The 15186-nt window shown below is 34.1% G+C and overlaps 1 protein-coding gene and 1 pseudogene across 2 annotated transcripts; one reads left to right on the top strand and one right to left on the bottom strand.

Moving 5' to 3' along the window:
• Window positions 1-547: 547 nt before the first annotated feature.
• Window positions 548-3989, bottom strand: LOC145581122 (uncharacterized; annotated as a pseudogene). Its single transcript, XR_014099604.1, has 7 exons — window positions 3812-3989; window positions 2605-2648; window positions 2498-2561; window positions 1992-2191; window positions 1830-1891; window positions 1668-1730; window positions 548-1053 (listed from the first exon to the last, which is right to left on the bottom strand). The product of XR_014099604.1 is annotated as an uncharacterized LOC145581122 (transcript).
• Window positions 3990-11306: 7317 nt separating this feature from the next.
• Window positions 11307-14278, top strand: LOC145581120 (sugar transporter ERD6-like 16). Its single transcript, XM_081638185.1, has 13 exons — window positions 11307-11336; window positions 11484-11549; window positions 11737-11802; window positions 12089-12164; window positions 12299-12363; window positions 12448-12540; window positions 12635-12715; window positions 12793-12987; window positions 13072-13131; window positions 13231-13284; window positions 13377-13436; window positions 13775-13889; window positions 13996-14278. The coding sequence occupies exons 1-13, from the start codon at window positions 11307-11309 to the stop codon at window positions 14127-14129; spliced, it is 1095 nt and encodes a 364-aa protein (XP_081494311.1). The 3' UTR covers window positions 14130-14278.
• The last annotated feature ends 908 nt before the right edge of the window (window positions 14279-15186 follow it).

The following is a 15186-nucleotide window of genomic DNA, read 5'->3' as shown; positions in this document are numbered from 1 at the left end:
ATAAAATATATAATGAATGGTTATTTTAAAAAATGCTCATACTTGTTGCTGCAAGCTTAATGGTAGGAGCAGTGCTTTGTAAGTTGAATTCAGAGGTCGTGGGTTCAAATATACAACTTTCATTATCAACCCTTATTAATGTTCTTCAATGGCGATGAAACTTGAACACAAGGCATAATACCCCTTATTTATACACATTTTACAAAGAATTAAATGTTTTAAAAATAATTTTCAAGAGTTATTGTCCAGTGTTTTTAAAATGAAACAATCCTTTCACATCTAAAGTTTCTTTTTGTTTACTACAGTTAACAAATCATAGTTAAGGCTCTTCCTTATATCCAATTATAGGATTAATCAATTATAAGATTACTCTATTAAATTGAAGTTCAATTCACCTAAAAAATACATTCACTTTTTTTACGGAAATAAAAATTTCATTTTGATATTTGATTAGATTAATTAATCATGAAAAAAGTCCTACAACACATTGACATGCTACATTACAATACATCACAAGAGCCAAAAAGCAAAAACAATGATAAAGCCATGAAACAACAAATATGAGAAGCAATATAGCCAGGAGCCCAGGAGTATATATTTCAATGAGGGCACAAACTCATTTCACCTCAAGTCATTAGCCTAGTATCCAGCCACAATTATAGACTGATACATAATACACTATTCATTCACATACCCATATATTAATCTATCACCTCAAAACCAAATCTCTTTTTCAGGCAGCCAGGGGATCGCGCCACAAGAACTTCTCAGCTGTAGAAAGGAAACTCAACCGCATCAAAACCCTCACCTTCACCATTACCATAAACAAAAGTAGCCTCTTCATATTTCAAAGTTTTGAGGGTCTTCAATCCAGCACCATAAGTGCACCACTATTATTTCAGCTTAGCAAACACTCTTGGAGCAACTTGCATTTCCACAAAATAGGTTTCAAATGAAGATGAAAGCTACTGGCTTGATATGTTTTAACCATTACCTATCATAAACACTCAAGAATGCTCCACAAATATCACAGACACGTAGCTTCTGATCAGTCTGCCAAAGCACAAAACAAAGGATCAGGACATTGCATAGTTAATACGAAGTACAATTTTTTATATAAATAATAATAAAATATTTTAAAAAAAAAAAAAAAAAAAAAAGTAATGCAAACATTATAATGGTAAAATTGAAATGGCATAGACCACAGTACCAAAGAAAAGGAATTCATATACCATACATCATAATGATTAGAAAAATGGATTATAGTGATCACGTTGTTTAACATTACGTAGTATTTGATTTATTTCAAATAACTTGGGATGAGAAAGAAAACAAGGACCAGCAATCTGACAGCGCTCTATAAGAAAACATATACGAATCCCAAATCAAACATTGACAATATAATCGAGGTGGCAAAAACTTGGGTGACAACAGGTGTAGTATAAAGACTAATTTCATGCCTTGAAGCATCTCCTATTCTTTCTGTCTATTTTATGTAAAGTTAAATAATTCTCAAGCACTCCAATAAAACACAAGTTCTAAAGTCTCTACAATAACTCACCCAGGCAAGCAAATTAAAGGATAGGTAGAGCAAAAACAAAAACTACATAGTTTTTTTTTTTTTTTTTTTTGTGTGTAGAAAAAGGGTACTAAAGAAAAGGACTCACAATGCGAACATCAGCGGCAGTATACTTTGCTGGATCTGCTGAGGGGTCCCGGCTTGGCGCAAGCTGGAGCAACATGACACAGGGTTCAGAAGAGAACAAAAGTTGACGAGAATGGAAGTATGACATTCAAAAGTAAAGCTGAGTGAAAAGAAAATAAAGTACCCTCTTTAATGCTTCAGCTTCCTCTAGTGCTTTCTGTGCTTCATCAACCATCCCTTGTTAACCTGAATAATATACAGAGATTTCAGAACTTCAGAGTATCAAGGGAGACCACACCAACACGATAACAAAAAAAATGCCATAAGCAGCCACAGACAATCTTACCTATATCCTCTGCTTTCTTCAGTTTCTCGTTTATCAATTCTTGAGTACGAGCATCAGGACTAAGCATAGGTAAAGGAGCCAATGGAGGAGGATTGGGAAGTGGCTGTGGTAGACGACGAAACAACAAACCTGTTTATCAGCTCTTGTTGTCCTTAAATCTTCAACTTCTTCCAAAGCTCGAATTTTAAGATCTGTTTTGCCTTCAAGATATGAAAATGCAATAATCCAGGACAGGCATTAGTTAAATACTTGAAATAAATTGCAATAGGCCACGCCTATGAAATTCATACACCATAGATGAACTATATATATACTGTGTCTAACTTTAAAACCCAAAATTAGCCATAAGCTCGCAACCCATCTCTAGCTTAAGTCTAAAATGCAAGCATTGGAGCATACATATAAAATAAAACAAGTAAAATTACAGAAAATGTCTATCTAAGATGACCTAGGAAGTTCAACACTAAAAAGAGTAACCATGCTTCCTGAACAAAATAACAACTTACCTGACTGGTCAGCTTCTTTCAACTTCTCTTTGATATGCTTGGACAACTCTATGATCTCTTTTGTCTACAGCAAGTGACCAACATAAATTTTAAAATAATAAGCATACCAATGGGGAAAAGGTTAATCTTAAAATAAAGGCTTCATCGTTACCTGGGTAACATCAGACACGAAAATTGCAATAGCAGCTTTAGCATCCTCATCATATCACTCATGTAATCTTGCAGATCTTTACTAATTATAATTCAGGAGAAGTAAGGTGATGATATGGGTCATAGACAGCCACACAAATCTGCAGATTTCTCTCCCTCACCTTATACCCAAAACTCCTAATATCCTCAACTAACTCAGCATTCAACAAAACCGGACCTTTTCTATATAGATTATTAGCCAAAACACCGTGAATTCGTTGATTCTTTTGGAATAATGGATTAATATTCAAAACCCATATATAAAACCTAATTGAAATTAATGGGTTTTCAGAATTATGCAAAATACTAACCACAGTTTGTGGGGTTAAAACCACCCTCCCAGCCTTTAATTCATGGTTTAGCAAAATTCAACAATCACCCATCCAAATTAATTCGTTTTAATCAAGCCAATAAATAAATGGAGATATGGTACCTGTTTGAGATGTCAAGAGCTTCCATAACCAGGGTGCAATTACAATTGGAAGAATGACTCGTTATTTTCTCTGTCTAACTTCAAAATCAACAATTCAAAGATATCAAATTAACTTCAAACCCAAAACCAAAGAAAAATCAATTCAAACAATTTGAGGAATCCCACAATAAGGCTTAAAATTAAAAATTAAAAAACACATGAAAAAAAAACAAATAATATCACACACAGTCGACCTCGCGATGTGCATATCGATGAAATCAACAGTCTGAAATCTGAGTGAAGAGGCGTCTTCTGCGATTGAATTTAGATTAAGTTGGATTAGGTTTAGAGGCCAAAACCCTAGATTTGGAAGTTGAATATCAAAAGACATACCTTTGTTCTGAACTCATAAGCTACATTGAGCTATAATCCAACAAAGTGATTATACAAGTATGTAATTTTGCTCATCAATTCAAGCAGCAACATTTCAAATTAAGAAATCAAAAAATACCAAATTAACAACAACAATCACTAATTTCTATCCTAAACCATTAAATTACATAACAAGACATTCAAATTTCCACCACCATTTCCCAATTCATAAATTTCATAAACCCAAACAAAAATGCACCATCTTTCAAAAATCCAAGAAAACCCCATTTCAAAAACGAAAAATATAAATCAAAATTAGGGTTTAAAGAAAGACTACTTACGAGAAGGAAAATAATCAGGAGCTCTTGAAAACCACGACTCGGAAAATCTCGACTCATCTTCAGACTCAGGACGAGTGAAATCAAAGAACCGAATCGCATCAAACTCGTAATCAAAATCAATCTCAAAAACATCATAAACATGAACTATCTCCTCCTCCATTTCTATTTCTTCATCCATTTTTCTGGGTTTTTGCGCACAAATTTAGAGAGAGAAACACTGAGAAGAGAAAGAAGAGAGAGAAAATTGCGAGAAAAAAGGGTAGTAGAGTCCAAAATTTAATTTTTGGAATTTTGTGAAGCTACTATCAATTCATATAAAGAAATCATCAAGAAATTAGGTGTTATCTTCCCAAAAATTTCATAATTGTAACTAAAATCCTTACTAAAAGATCATCAAGAAATTGTAATTAAAGATCTTAGTACTTTCGACAAGCTCTAGAATTACAAGAAAATCTTACCTCAAAAGTTGTTTCAATGGAGGATAGAAAGCCCGAAACAGCAATTAAAAGCAAAGCCCCATGGAGAATCATGCCTTGCTGAGCAATTCCGTTCTTCGTCAAGAGGAGAGAGAATTAGGTGAGCATGGAAGAAGACAGAATTGAGGTAAGAGGAGAGAAAGGAACACGTGTCACTGCAAGGGAAAAGAGGACCACCCATGTGCACATGCAAATAAAATGAAGGGCAACATAGGGAGTTCACTGTAGATAAGGAAACCAAAGGCAAAATTCAGGGGTCAAATCGGCAGGACACTGTTCATAAGCATTCAAGGGACTTGGGCACTTCCTATTTGTGATCCCCGGCTTTTATAGGTTATACTAGGGCGGTCTGCACGCGCGTTGCTAGTTTGAATTTTAGTGTGTCATTCTTGCTTTGAAATGTGGCAATGTGAGGGTCTTTCTTTTTTTTTATTTCAAGTAGGTAATGAATTTGAAAAGAAATGTATATTGGGTAACTTTAACAAAAACTAATAATAATGTTTTTGGTAACGTAAAAAATTAAAGTGTATTCTATTAAAAATGATAACAAACACTCAGTACAACTTAACTAATTAACAGAAGACTATTGACAGTTGGAAACACAAGTATGTAACTGCTAATACATAAATAATAGCAACATAAGACTCTTAATACTTAGAAAACATAAATAGGTAACTACTAATACTTAGAGCACAAGTGGCTAGCTGTAAATTAAGAGCTTCTTTAAAAAGAAGCACCTATGAAGGGCTCGAATGGTTACAAAATACTGTCCTATCGCACCAAATGATTTACAAAATATCTAGAAGCTCATACCATTATATTAGATTATTGGTGTCCTTTTTCCCACTTATAAACGCAACACACGTGCCCATCAATGGTAATTTTCTCAACAAATGAAGGCCTAAGATCAATTCCTATTTCACTCCTTGACATAATAAATAAATGATTTATAAGCCCTTCATACAGAAAGAGACAAGCCAATCAACTAACACAAAAACAAAGGATCGAAGACCACCGCACAACACTCCCTGATTACTGTCAGAGAAGAAACAACCAGTGACTTCATTGGTGATTTGAGACCCTGTATGAATCATCAGAAAAGACAATTTATCAAAGTAATGTTATAACACTATATGATTTGAGACCACCTGAGATAAAGCAAAAGAAGCTGAATATAAGACACGAAGATGCAAGACACATCAACCAATCCAAGGAGTAGTTTAATAGGAAGCTCCCTGGTCACACAGAAACGATGTCAACATAATGCCTCTCAGACCAAATGTATATGCTCCCCTCTTGTAAAATCAGTTGCCTATCCTCTCCTCGATACTTAATTAGGCAGTGACATATAAGAATATCTAATTTTTAAACCAATACTGCCTGTAAAAAGGTGACAACTTTTTTCAAACATCCTAAAATTGTAATATGCATATGTGAATATTGATCATGTAGGAGGGAATTTAATTCAAAGCAATAACTTTAACACTGTCGGGCAAAGTAAGGCCACAAAGTTTGAAAATGATGGTGGTCTCTAATGGAGTTAGTATTTGATGGCATATCAAGTGGATCCAACATATTTTTTATTTTTTTTTAAATTACCCAACATTATCATTAGAGCGAATCATATACACAAACACAAATACAAAACTATTTAGTAGGGAATTAGTGACTATACAAAACTCACCTAAAAATCTCTGGCGATTTCCATCCCAAATACCATATTTTAATCATTTCTCTCCCTTTTTTCAACTTATTAAAAGTTGTACTTTGTAATACAAATACCCATACAATAAATTGATAGACCACATAAATAAACCAAGATAATCAGATCCAGACAAAAATCAATGAGAGCTCAAATGCAACATTCATAATATCCAAACTAAATCCCCAAATCGAACTTATTAAATTGGCAAACCCACAAAAATTAAACCATCAACCTTCCGGAAAGAGAATAGAGATCGAGGGTTATACCTGTAACCTCCTTGAAATTCCATTAAAGCACCCTTCCAAACACCTTACTATTTCTTGCCCTGAAATCATCATTGTGAGAGAAGGTTAAGTTAGACTCATACTTCTGACATTTTGAGCTAATGAGGAACAACTTAAACAAATTTAAAAAACAAGATTAAAACTCACCTTAGGAGAAGTCACAAAAACGGTTTTATCACATAGGATCTTTAGGAGCATCATTATGATTTATGAGGAGCAGAGTAGGAAAATGAACCAGTCTGAACAAAATAAGCTTTTGATAAGAATTTTTTTAAAAAAAAAAAGAAATCAATCAATCAATCAATCAATCAAAGCCTTAATCCCAAAAGTGGGGTCGGCTAACATGAACCAAATTTGATTATTCCGTGTAGTCATCAACATAAATCTTTCTCCTCCATCCCTTACGATCCAAAACTTCATCCTCACGTAAATCCATGCACTTCATATCCTTCCTCACTCCTTCCAACCAAGTCATCTTTGGTCTCCCTCTTCCTCGTTTAATCCCTCCATGGTCCCACTCTTCCACTCTTCGCACCGGTGCACCCTCGGGTCTCCGTCTTACATGTCCAAACCAACGCAGACGATTTTCCCTTAATTTATCTACAATGCCCGCCACACCTACTTTCTTGCGAATAACCTCATTTCTGATTCTATCTCTTAAAGTGTTTCCACACATCCACCTTAACATGCGCATTTCCGTAACCTCCATCTTTTTAATATGCTCTTTCTTAGAAGCCCAACATTCTGTACCATAGAGCAACACTGGTCTTATGGCAGTCCTGTAGAATTTTCCCTTCAACTTTAAGGGAATGCTGCGGTCGCATAGCACTCCCGTGGCCGCTCTCCATTTAAGCCACCCTGACTTAATCCTGTGGGTCACGTCTTGATCAATGTCACCATTCTTCTGGATGATCGACCCTAGGTACTTAAAACATTCACTCATGGTCAAATCCTTTCCATCCAAACTCACCACTTCATTGCTTGTCCCCCTCTGAGTGCCAAAACGACATACCAAATATTCAGTCTTACTCCGACTTAGCTTAAACCCTCTAGATTCCAACCTTTGCCTCCATTGCTCCAACTTGACATTAACCCCATCCTTAGAATACCAAGTATTCAAATGCAATAATGCAAAGCACGTTAATCATAGAATACCAAGTAACAAAAGAGCACGAGTATGTAATTCTACGAGGCACATCTACCATAAACGACCAAATAACCACCTCTTGGTTGGCAGAAATACGAGGCCCCCGAGTATGGAAACTTTCAAAGCAACATTATCATAAGCAACCAAGACAACGTTGTCCCATGATATGAAAAATAAGATGGAGAAAAAAAGAACAAATTAAAAAGGTTTAGTCAGTCCTCAATAAGCAATGCATTGTTTGTCACTTTCAAGTTTTATCTCAAGCACAACCTGATACTATTGATGTGCAATTGCAATGTAGCTTACTTAGAAATAACTCAACCTACACTCCTACACTTGGGCCTGCTACTTTCGAGCATAATTATCAGATTTCAAATCCTTCTGAATTGTATTAACAATCAAGATGATAAGATCATGATCATCATTAACAATCTGTCTCAGAGTAAACCACCATACAGACATCTAAGCTGATTTGTTGATTTTACAAAGCTCTAGACCAATGTAGCTCTGAGTTAGGTGAAGTTTTTTCAGTCGTGTGTAGCTATTGAAAACTAAAGAGGACATTTTCGCTAATCTACCCCTAATCAAAATCGAAGAAGGGGTTGGTGCCCGACAATGTAGTGAGCTATGCCTTGAAAGTGTGTGGGGAATTGTGTGAGGAAGGAAGTAAGCTAGACAGGAATAGAGGGGCTGCTGCTGTTTCTTCGCTGTCTCAGCTGGGTTCCACCAATTGAGGGGAGTTTTAAAGTGAATGTTGATGCTGCTGTGGTGAGTGGAATGGGGTCAGGTCTCGGTGATGTGATAAGAAACAGCAGGAGTGAGATTGTTGGTTGTGCAGTCAAGCTAAGTCATGAACAATGGGATCCTCACGTGGCTGAGTCGAAAGCTGTGATTTGGGGTTTGAAGGTTGCAAAGGACCTTGGAGTGCAGTGCATTGTGCTGGAAAGTGACTGTCTTCAAGGGATTCAAGCATTGCATGAGAAAGCTAAGGGATCGAGCGCCTTTAATTTAATTGTTGATGATATTTTAAGTTTTTGTTCTGTTTTTAATTATGTTTCCTGGAGTTTTGTTAAGCGTAGGGGTAATAAGCTTGCACATGATGTAGCTCACTTACAATGGAGATAGGCCAACGTATGTGGCTGGATGATTTCCCGCAGCGTTTTGTTGATCTTGCTGTTGCTGATTTAATGAATTAACCCTGCTAATGGGTTTTCTCAAAAAATAAAAAAAATAAAAAAATCGAAGAAGGGGTTTTACAGACTACTTGTATACCAAATCAATAAAACTGAAAACAAAATTTAAACAAAAAAAAAAAATCAAAGAAAGTGGAGTACCAGATTCATCCAAACGATCGAGAAGTTAGCCCCCTCGATAGTCTTGACGAAGATTTCCAATTTAGATTCTGCTGAGTTACTCCGTATATATAATCTAGGGTTTTCAACAAATCTCCGGTAACGGAATCAACCCGGTCAATCGAATGCGATCTTTTGCGATGTTTATTTCCTCGACAAGATTCTCTCCCAAACCCAGATAAATAATTATCAATAAACAAGAGAAAAAGAGGAAAAAATTGGAAATTGTACCTGTAATTGTTCGACAGGAGAAGGTTCAAATTGCATTTCTTCTGATTGTTGAGCCGCCACCCTTGCGTTTCACTACTGCTGCTTCATTCTTGCGATGTGAGCTATGCCCAGAAAAATGTAAAATGGAGGAAGAAGAGAGAAAATGGAGGCAAAGGACTAAGAAGACCAGAGGAAGTAATCAAAGGAAAGAGAAAAGCAGTCAACACCACCGCCATAAATGAAGTGAATTGGTACTCGTGGCTCCCATTTTGACTTGAATCGACAATAGTTGTACTATTTAAAAAGGATTTTGTTCGACATTTTATATACTAACGGTCCCCTCAAAATAGTACACCGTGAATCCCGAGCCCACCACATCGATCCCCACGTCCTTCAAACCAAATTGGTCCCCACGACCACCTTCAATCGTTTTTTTTTTTTAAATTTAATCATCAAGTTTATTCCGACGGGTCTTGGATAATGGATGGCTGGGACATCCGTACGCCGGAGAATGCGTCGGAACATTCTGTAATTTTTTTTTTATTTTCTGAAAAATGGTACATCCGCCTAAAAATTCCGAATGTCCCATGGTGGATCCGCCTGAAATTTCCGGATTCACCATGGAACATCCGGAAATTTTAGGCGGAAGTATACATCCGCCCAAAATTTCCGGATGTTCCATGGTGGATCCGGAAATTTTAGGCGGATGTCCCATTTTTCTTTTTTTTTTTTTAAGTTAATTATTATTTTTTTTTTTAATTGTTGTTGTAATTTAGTTTTTAATAATGTTATTATTGTTTTGTAATTGTTGTTGTTATTAGTAGTAATATTATTATTATTATTATTATTATTATTATTATTATTATTATTATTATTATTATTATTATTAGTAGTAGTAGTAGTAGTAGTAGTAGTAATTTTATTTTTTGAAACCTTATTATTATTATTATTATTATTATTATTATTATTATTATTATTATTATTATTATTATTATTATTATATTAATTAGTAATTATGTTAGGGTATTAATTGTTTTGTTATTTATATTATTAATATTGTTATTTTTGTTGGTGGTGTTTATGATTATTGTTATTGCTATTATGATTGTTGTTATTATTAGTATTAGTTATTAATGTTAATAATATTATTAGTTGTAATATTGTTTTATAAATATTATTAGTTGTAATATTGTTTAAGTTAATTAATTTTTTTTTTAATTGTTGTTGTGATTTAGTTTTTGATAATTTGAGTAATTAGTAATAATGTTATTATTGTTTGGTAATTGTTGTTGTTATTAGTAGTAATATTATTATTATTATTAGTAGTAGTAATTTTATTTTTTGAAACCTTATTATTATTATTATTATTAGTAGTAATTTTATTTTTTGAAACCTTATTATTATTATTATTATTATTATTGTTATTATTATTATTATTATTATTATTATTATTATTATTATTATTATTATTATTATTATTATTATTATTATTATTATGTTAGGGTATTAATTGTTTTGTTATTTGTATTATTAATATTGTTATTGTTGTTGGTGGTGTTTATGATTATTGTTGTTACTATTATGATTGTTGTTATTATTAGTATTAGTTATTAATGTTAATAATATTATTAGCTGTAATATTGTTTTATAAATATTATTATTAATATTATAAATATTGTTAATAATATTATAGTTTGTGGATAATGGATAAAATGTAAGTTGAAAAATAAAATAGTAAAATATAAACTAGTCCATTACATTTATATAAAAAAAAAATTGTGACAATTAGACAGGAACGACTTTATAATTATAAATAAAGTATGTTAAGTAAATAGAGAAAAAGAGTACATATGTACAATGCTTTTGAAAGTTCGACTCATTTAATTTCGAATTTTTATAGCAATGCAATATGAAAAGTTAAACTTTATGAAAAGTGAGTCAAACTTTTTGAAACGTAGGTAACATCTTTCTTTTGGTATGAAATATCATATCCAATTAGGAGTGACATCAAATATTTCAGCCAACTGAACAAATTTGATTCTTCAGTACTTATACTTGATTATATACATGCACTAATTCTTCACTTGGAAGTTTAAAAAATCTATTGTATCTTTGGACTAGCCTATTTCCTATATGGGCTATATCTCCTTATGTTGCACAATGTGTTTTAGCTATTAAGTAAGAGTCGGCTCACTTGGTAAGACATGTAACCTTAGTTCATTGAGAAATTCACGAGGGTTAAGTTCTGATCATTGTCCTTCTTCTTACCTAAAAAAAATTGATTTAGACAGGCTATGCGGATGTCAGCATGTTCCTGCATAATGGGGTGGCTTGCTATCTATTTTGCCAAGGTATGCCAATCTCTTTTCTTGCACTTTAATCTTAAAAACTTACTATTTCGTATTTATTTATATTCTAAATTTTTACAGATTAGTAAATCTTGGAAAATTATACTTGGCATTTGTTAATTGTTATGCTGTTTTGATTTATATCAACAGGGAGCAATGACACTTGACATAGGAAGGCTGTTCAGTGGATACGGCATTGGAGTCCTATCATACCTGGTAAAAAACAGTACTCTAGTACTCATTAGATGAAACAATAATATTATTTCCCTTAATCTTAGGTAACCATACATTGTATGTAATCCCTTATAATTTAGGGTCATATTTGTATTCCTTTTGTGGTAAAAAATAAAATCATTTTTTCCCATTAACTTGTAAAGTTCTATAAATCCACAATGACATGCAGGTTCCAATATTTATTGCTGAAATAGCACCTAAAGAGCTAAGAGGAGGGCTTACCACTCTGAATCAGGTATCATCCTACTCTTTGTTGCGAATTATTATTAATAACCTGGTGTAGTGAAACCGTTTTGAGATGCCCCCTCGGGATCTATTTGCACACACGTGGCGTATTTGCCTCATCACTTGCCCGACCTGGCCACTACCTGGCCACTTGGGTGTTTAGTGCACACTTTGACTCTTTGAGTCGCGGCTGTTCTTTTCTGTATATTCTTGTTGTAAAATTTGCCTGTTTGTTAATTTGGACTATTTTGTAAGATCATTTGCACATGTGTGATTTACTTTAAATTGTTTTGCAGCTTATGATTGTTACCGGATCTTCAGTCTCGTTCTTGATAGGATCAATTATTACTTGGAGAGTTTTAGCATTGATGGGTGATTTTCTTATCTTATATAATATTTAATTTTTTCTAATCTAAATTTTTAGCTTCGTTAATCAATTTAGTTCTACACTTTGGTATTAAAATGGTCTAGTGATGATTTAATTATTGGTTATACTTCAAATGAAGGTCTGGTGCCATGCATAGCATTGCTTTCTGGTTTGTTCTTTGTGCCAGAGTCACCTAGATGGCTGGTGAGCATCAATAACAAAATCGCGAATTCTATCTAGTTATTGCAGAAACACAAGTGTCTCACATTGTTATTTGTTCGATTCTAGGCAAAAGCTGGCCGCCAGAAAGAGTTCAAAGTTGCCTTGAGAATGCTTCGTGGCCAAAATGCTGACATTTCTCGTGAAGCAGCTGAGATCGAGGTTGGCCTATTAAGCAATGTCTTTTGCTACCAATAATCGTAATTTGGCATGAGAATGGAAGGAAACTTAACTATGGTTATACTTATTTTTACAGGATTGTCCCATGCTTCTTGAAACGTTACCTAAAGGCAGCTTCATAGATGTGTTTCAGAGCAAATACATCCGATCTGTTATTGTAAGACTCAATTTCATTTCTTTTATTAAACCTAAACTTAAACACAACGCTAATTTGTTCTTGATTAATATATGTAGATCGGAGTTGGACTAATGGTGTTTCAACAATCTGTCGGAATAAATGGAATTGGATTTTATGTAAGCCAAACCTTTGTCCAGGCAGGGCTTTCTTCCGGCAAGCTAGGGACAATAGCGTATGGTATTGTCCAGGTGCCAATAACCCTCGTTGGAGCGATCCTAATGGATAGATCTGGCAGGAAACCACTGGTCACGGTATGCATCCCCATCTTACACTAGGATGAGCTAGTTAATTTTTTTTAATGGAAGTGCTAACATAGCTTTGTTGCTATTGTGAAGATCTCTGCCATGGGAACATTTCTCGGATGTTTTTTCATAGCCACTGGCTTCTTACTTAAGGTAAATAATTGACTCTTACAGACTGCTTCTTGGTCATTTTTAATTTTCTGTATGTAGCTCTTTTCTAATCCGAATTATGTTACACATAATTGGTTGCAGAGTTATGGGCTACTTCTAGAATGGATACCGTTATTTGTTGTTGGAGGTGTCTTGGTAAGCTATTCTATCAATCTGAGTACTGTGTTGTGAGATCATATATTCAACCAATCAACTCAATGTTTTCGATCTATCTTATGCTGTGACAGACCTACATATCGGCATTTTCTATCGGCTTTGGTGGTGTTCCTTGGGTTATAATGTCTGAGGTACAAACTTGAACTCTCTCTTTCTTTTCCATTAACCATCATGTAGTAAATCTTTCTAGTTAACCCATTCTTCCATATTATTGGGCTACCTAGTCAATCTAGAGCTCTCAGTGTAAATTACATATCATTACATATCATTACTTAGTGAATCCGATTTTAGGTTCATTTTCGCCACTGTCTAATGCTTGAGCTAGCAGTTTGGGTGAACGGGTAGTGTATGTTTGGTTTCATGTCTTTTGGGAAATTCACAAGATGAATCAAAACCATACTATAGAACAGAAGACAAGATTCATATACTTTGTATTTGAAATGTAGATTGTTTAATTCCTTTGTACCAGATATTCCCATTAAATGTGAAGGGTGCTGCTGGAAGTTTAGTAGTTCTTATTAATTGGTCAGGAGCCTGGCTAGTATCTTACACTTACAACTTCATGATGAAGTGGAGTGCATCCGGTAAGAAAATTACTTAAGTAACTTGTTTCAAGTCAAGGAATTTTCGGTTAGTAGCTCTTTGAATTGGCCAACAGTTTACACCACTATTTTCCTCTCATCTTTTCAGGTACTTATAACATATATGCTGGATTTTGTATATTGACGGTTCTATTTGTGGCAAATTTTGTACCTGAAACCAAGGGGAAGACCCTCGAAGAGATACAAGAGTCAATTAACTCCAAAACCGAAACTTTGGAGTGACATGAGATCCGGTCAAATCAGAATCTTCGTCAATGGTGATATGGTAGCAAAAGCTTCAAGTGAAGTGTACTCCAAGTACTTCATGAATATCATATCTGAGGAATTTCGTTTGTTATGCACAAACATGTTGCAGACTTGCAGGAATCAGAGAGGAGGGGTGGGGGGGGGGGGGGGGGGGGGGGTGGGGGATCAAAAATTGAACGTTACTATTGAATAATATTAAAATTGTATCTACACTCTAGAGTATATTAGCTTAGAATTATTAGCTTAATTAGTTTGTAATACTCTATAATAACTTATAAGTTAAATTATCAAGGCACCTTTGTCATATCATGGTATGTATGAGCTCTATAATTGATCAATGAGATTGACAAAGTATGTCAATTGAGGGGCATTTTGGTAAATATATGTGAAAAAGAGGGTGAATAGTTAAATTAGGGTCATTAAACATCTATAAGTCTCTTTAATGCCATCCATTATTACCATTTTATTTAAGTTGTAATGTCAATTTAATCCTATTTGGTCAAATGATCACTGTAAGTAAGACATAAACAAAACGAGAGAGAGAGAGAGAGAGAGTCACTCTTAAAAGATATCGCTGCACCATGATTTTTTCTTCGCATCCACAACCAATTCTTTTTCGCACCCCCAAACATTTCTTTAATCAATGTCATTTTTGCACCACCATTTAATCTGTCATTTGTTCAACTTCAACGCTTAGTTGAATTGCTTCAAAGTTAGTTTTGTTCAAGTTTAGTGGTTTATGTTAGTTAATTTGGCTTTATTCAAAGTTGATTATCTTAATTTGCCCAATTAATATATGCGAACATGGAGAGTAAGGAATAGCTTAAGTGGTTAGAGCTTCTTTTTATTTTTTTTTTTTTATTATTTTTTTTTTTTCAATTCTAGAGATCTCGGGATTGATTCTCTTCTACCCTTGTAGCTCCTTTAACACCACAAATATACATGAACCATGTAGTAAACTAAGAAGTATTGAATGCATTTTTAAACAAATGAATACAAGTAAATTTCAACATTTAATACTCAAATATTGTAA

Source organism: Chenopodium album, chromosome 15, assembly GCF_948465745.1.
Source record: "Chenopodium album chromosome 15, dcCheAlbu1.1, whole genome shotgun sequence".
Taxonomy (NCBI): domain Eukaryota; kingdom Viridiplantae; phylum Streptophyta; class Magnoliopsida; order Caryophyllales; family Amaranthaceae; genus Chenopodium; species Chenopodium album.
Note: the sequence above shows the minus strand (reverse complement) of the source record. Positions and strands in the feature narration are given on the sequence as shown.

Coding starts and splice junctions, on each gene's coding strand:
- LOC145581120 (XM_081638185.1), top strand. CDS start 11,307: ATGGGGTGGCTTGCTATCTATTTTGCCAAG. Junction 13,132..13,230: donor CCACTGGCTTCTTACTTAAG/GTAAATAATTGA, acceptor AATTGGTTGCAG/AGTTATGGGCTACTTCTAGA. Junction 13,890..13,995: donor GATGAAGTGGAGTGCATCCG/GTAAGAAAATTA, acceptor TCATCTTTTCAG/GTACTTATAACATATATGCT.